Source organism: Silene latifolia, chromosome Y, assembly GCF_048544455.1.
Source record: "Silene latifolia isolate original U9 population chromosome Y, ASM4854445v1, whole genome shotgun sequence".
Classification (NCBI taxonomy): Eukaryota; Viridiplantae; Streptophyta; class Magnoliopsida; order Caryophyllales; family Caryophyllaceae; genus Silene; species Silene latifolia.
The window spans coordinates 220,761,152-220,765,485 of NC_133538.1; the positions used below are offsets into that span (position 1 = coordinate 220,761,152).

The 4,334-nt window shown below is 39.1% G+C and overlaps 2 protein-coding genes across 2 annotated transcripts; both read right to left on the reverse strand.

Moving 5' to 3' along the window:
- Window positions 1-219: 219 nt before the first annotated feature.
- LOC141630105 (uncharacterized) lies at window positions 220-1,245 on the reverse strand. The gene is made up of 2 exons (XM_074442979.1): window positions 394-1,245; window positions 220-273 (listed from the first exon to the last, which is right to left on the reverse strand). The coding sequence occupies exons 1-2, from the start codon at window positions 1,243-1,245 to the stop codon at window positions 220-222; spliced, it is 906 nt and encodes a 301-aa protein (XP_074299080.1).
- Window positions 1,246-1,323: 78 nt separating this feature from the next.
- LOC141630106 (protein FAR1-RELATED SEQUENCE 3-like) lies at window positions 1,324-4,129 on the reverse strand. Its single transcript, XM_074442980.1, has 4 exons — window positions 3,901-4,129; window positions 2,025-2,462; window positions 1,591-1,670; window positions 1,324-1,500 (listed from the first exon to the last, which is right to left on the reverse strand). The coding sequence occupies exons 1-4, from the start codon at window positions 4,127-4,129 to the stop codon at window positions 1,324-1,326; spliced, it is 924 nt and encodes a 307-aa protein (XP_074299081.1).
- Between the last annotated feature and the right edge of the window lie 205 nt (window positions 4,130-4,334).

A 4,334-nucleotide genomic window follows, 5' to 3' on the forward strand; every position in this document is an offset into this window, starting at 1 on the left:
AGGTCTGAGATTCACAAGATAAGGTCAGAGATTCACAAAATAAGGTCTGAAATTATAAAAACGCTTGATGCTAGATTCAGGATCAAGTTTCACAATTTCACGTTCCAGTTTCACAAAATAAGGTCCAGGATTCACAACATTGACCAAAATACAACGAGCTTAAAACTTATCTTCTCAATCGTCATCTGTATTCTCGTTGCTTAAGAATACTCCTTTACATCATCTCTCATTCTCGACTTCTTCCCCTTCTTCCTCTTCTTCCGATGTGTCTCCCTATGTGAAGAATCAAACCTTGATTAGATACTTACAAAAAAAAAAAAGAATTAGCAGACAATAGTAGTTGGGTTTTCAAGTAATACTAAAATGGAAAGACAAGAGTAGAATTATACATACTTGATTCTTAGGAGGATGCTCTGCAAACTCATTTGGACAATTTCTTTTATCATGGTGTGACATGCGTTTACACTTAGCACACAACCTTTTCGGTTTTTTTGCCTTCATAATTGCCTTATTTTTGTTGCTCACCATCCTTTTACCACTACCTTTGTTTCTAGAGACTTTAGATGGTAAGATCTTAATTTCTTTTGGAGCCTTGCAGTTGAGAAGGACCTCTAATTCTTGTTCTTTGGTCAAAGGCTTTGGGTTTTGCTCCAACTTCTCTCGAAATTCTTTAATTAGCTTGGCAAAATCTCTCATATGTGACTCTTCTTCTTTTCTTTTGAGCATACCAACAGTTGCGTAAATCTCAGACCACACCCGAGACATTCCAAATTTACTATTACCAGTAAGATCATAGTTTTCCAGCAAATTTCCATTCAAATCATAAATCGGGTTTCTGAGTGCATTCTTACTCCACCTACGCAAAATGTATTTCTCAGGTATTTCCTTAAACTTTGCCGAGCAAAGCCAAATGATGTGGTTGCATAAAATACCTTTCCTTTCAAACAATTTACATGCACAACGGACATCCATTGTTCTCCTATTGTACTCAATTGCATATCTCTTTCGCTTGTTTACGTCCTCAACAATTGAAACTTCAAAGTTAGTTACTAGATCTGGTGGGGTGTATCCACAAACACTACACGCATTTACCGAAAATTTAACCTCCTCTTGGAAGTCGAAGAGCACTTCATGTGTATAGACCTTCACTGCATGGGCCTCCCAGTTTGACCCGAATAGGGTTTCAGGCATTGAGTTGTGGCTCTGTGCTTCAAGAAGCTTTAGATTGTGCCTTTGTTGGTCCATCGCACTCTCAAATCTCATCCAAAATTCTACGAGAGTCCTATATTTATTTTCAAATCTCTTGAAGAAGTTATTCGAACTCTATGATCTTTGTGTGGTTTTTAAAATGTTGCCCATCGGCACATTCCTGAAATAAGCAGGTATCCGCTGATCTCGTTCCGCAAACTTGCGAGTCAACCATTTATTTCCTTCTAACGAGAACTCGCTAATGATCTTAGCCCAATTCTCTTCAAATTCCCTAGGCTCCAAGTCCTCGCTCTAGACAACATTGTTCAGACGACTTAAGAAATCAGTCTCTTTGCAAATTGTGCTCCCAACCTTGTTTGTTACTTTCTTCATAATGTGCACATGCAAAAGCGATGTCTTTCTTTTTTGAACACGGCTGCAAGTCACAAAATCCACATTATCTATTGTCAGAGTATTATCTTCTATGATCACAAATCAAGCTTTAAGATTCACTAAACAAGGTCTCAGATTCACAAGATAAGAGAAATAACAAAATAGGCAATTTCAACAACTTATGACCAAGTTTAAGAATATTAGCTTTGTGTTTCACAAATCAAGATTTAAGATTCACAAAACAAGCCCTAAGATTCACAAAATAAGGAAAAGAGCAAAGCACACGATTTCAACCACTTATGATCAAGTTTCACAAAATTACCACATGAGTTCACAAAACACGCTCTATAATTCACAAAATAAACTTCAAGATTCACGAATAATGTTCCTAGATTCACCAAATAAATAACCAGTTTAACAAAAGTAAGATATTCCAAACACACCTGGAACTGTATTTATTATTCTGGCATCTTGGTCACTGATGATGTAATTGGGTTCTTTGCCACTCATTGCTTTCAGAAACTGCTGAAATGCCCAAATAAATGAGTCATTGTCTTCATGCTCTAAAAGCACGCATCCAAATGTTATTGACTTTTTGTGATTGTCAATCCCAGTGAAAGGCGCGAATTTCATGTTATATTTGTTCGTTCCATAGGTTGGATCGAACGAAATAACATCACCAAATAATGCGTAACATCTGATGGAATCCGCATTTGTCCAAAAAATTCTTGCCAAAGCACTGTCAGCATCTGTTTCATATGCAAATACCAACCCTTTTGTCTCGAGGAGGGTTTCTAAACGAGAGATGAACATATGTCCATCCTTGCCATTAAGTAGACACTTTACATTCCTTTGGAAATTCTTGAACTGCATAAGGGTAGCTGTAACACCCACGAATTTTCCGTGTTGGCATTTATAATTTTTTTAGCTATTTTATTATTTTATTTGTGTTAGGCCTGGAAATCCGCAGACCTTCCTGGTCAGTATCTCACCTGAACCTGACTACCAGGCTGTCAGGGTGTCAGGCTATCAGGGCTTTTGAAGATAGGCGTCAGGCCATGGAGAGGACAACGGTCAAAATATCAGGACGATATTAGACCATATACGCGTATTATAAAGGAATTATATACACGGCATTAAATGTGAAGATTACGAAGTAAAAGCAGTAATTAAGGGAGGAATAATTAGCAATTACTACTGGCAATTATGGAGAATACCTTTAATGACCAGATCAAGCAGCCGTTCAAGATGGAAGACTATATAAGGAACACTTTGAAGATATAGGAAGCATCTCATTCATACGCAAGAAGAAGCATACACAACACTTAGAGAAATACAAAGATTGTTATTATCACATAATTATTCTCCCAAATTACATAGTGAAATCCTCTCCTGGCTTGGTGCCCGTGGTTTTTTCCCATTCAAGGGTTTTCCACGTACAAAATTGTTTGTCTTGTTGTTGTTGTTGTTATTTTATTTATGACTTATTATTGTACCCTGACAACCTGACTAACAGACTACCTAGAGCTAGTTAACCCTACACAGTTTTACCCTGACCTGATTTCGCCTTGTGCAAAATCCACACAAAATAATTGGCGCCCACCGTGGGGCATCTAGCTCTTTAAATCCTTTTTTCTTATCTTACAAAAACTCAAAAAACCCATAAAAATGGCCCAACCCACCGTTGAAGAACAATTGAATGCAGCTCTCCAAAAAATTGCTGAGTTGGAAATCCTGAAAGAAAAAGTGGCCCAAACTGAAGCAGAAATCCTGCAATTATAAGAATCTGAGTCGGCCCTGAAGCAAAAATTAGAAAAAACCCAAGGGGCAGGCTCTAGATTCCAACCAGGAACCCCGTTTTCATCAATCATTAAGAACATTGATTTTTCCAGCTTTGGGAGCCCAAGTATTCCTAAAGTCATTAACATAGATGGTGATGATGAACCAAAAGATAATGATAAAGAGAAACCTGATGAATCTGCAGCAGCCATCATGATGGCATTAGTTCAGGAGATCAAGAAACTCAACGAAAAATTCGATAAGATACCAGGAGTACCTGCCAGCATGGAAGAAGCCGCCCATGATAGCTATGCTGACTCGCCTTTCATAGACAAAATAGCAAAAGTAGACCTACCAAAAAAGTTCACTATTCCATCCATGAGGGTCTATGATGGAACCACGGATCCACAAAATCATGTGGCTCTTTACAAGGTAAGATGTTGGTGCATCAATTCCCAGCCGATCTGCATAAGTTTGCATGTGCAAAGGATTTGGAACGACCCGGACTGGCCCCGCCCCCGCAATGGTACATCAACTCGCCAATCGGCAAAAGATCCATTCCTTTGCCAACCCGATCAATAGTTTCAACCACAGAAGTTTGCAAGTAGCGAGGAGTTGGAAAAGCAATCCAGTTGACCTTTACCGAGTTACACGAAGCCCGATGAAACTCTCGGACATTCCTTGCAAGATTCAACAAAGAGAAAGTGTCTATACCAGGTCCGACGTTGAACAAAGAAAGTGGAGGCATTGGGACAGGGGTTACTACCATACGGTGACCTATACTGAACGCGAACTCACTAAGTATCCCCGCCACACCTTCGAAGATGTTCAAAGCCAAGACTCTTGCTTTCATCAGGCTGGAAGAAGATAAAAGCTACAAACTTGGATCACCCAGTAGATCGAAGGACCATGAAAGAGGCAATAGGAAAAGCAACAGGGGGAACAATTACAGACCTACCCCATATTCCAGGCCA

What these genes read in the sequence shown, in the direction of transcription:
- LOC141630106 (XM_074442980.1), bottom strand. Translation starts at nt 4,129, where the DNA reads ATGGTAGTAACCCCTGTCCCAATGCCTCCACTTTCTTTGTTCAACGTC. An exon ending in AATGGATCTTTTGCCGATTG is followed by an intron (nt 2,463 to 3,900) that starts GCGAGTTGATGT and finishes TGGGTGTTACAG; the next exon opens with CTACCCTTATGCAGTTCAAG. An exon ending in AATAATAAATACAGTTCCAG is followed by an intron (nt 1,671 to 2,024) that starts GTGTGTTTGGAA and finishes TTGTGATCATAG; the next exon opens with AAGATAATACTCTGACAATA.
- LOC141630105 (XM_074442979.1), bottom strand. Translation starts at nt 1,245, where the DNA reads ATGGACCAACAAAGGCACAATCTAAAGCTTCTTGAAGCACAGAGCCAC. An exon ending in AGCATCCTCCTAAGAATCAA is followed by an intron (nt 274 to 393) that starts GTATGTATAATT and finishes TTCTTCACATAG; the next exon opens with GGAGACACATCGGAAGAAGA.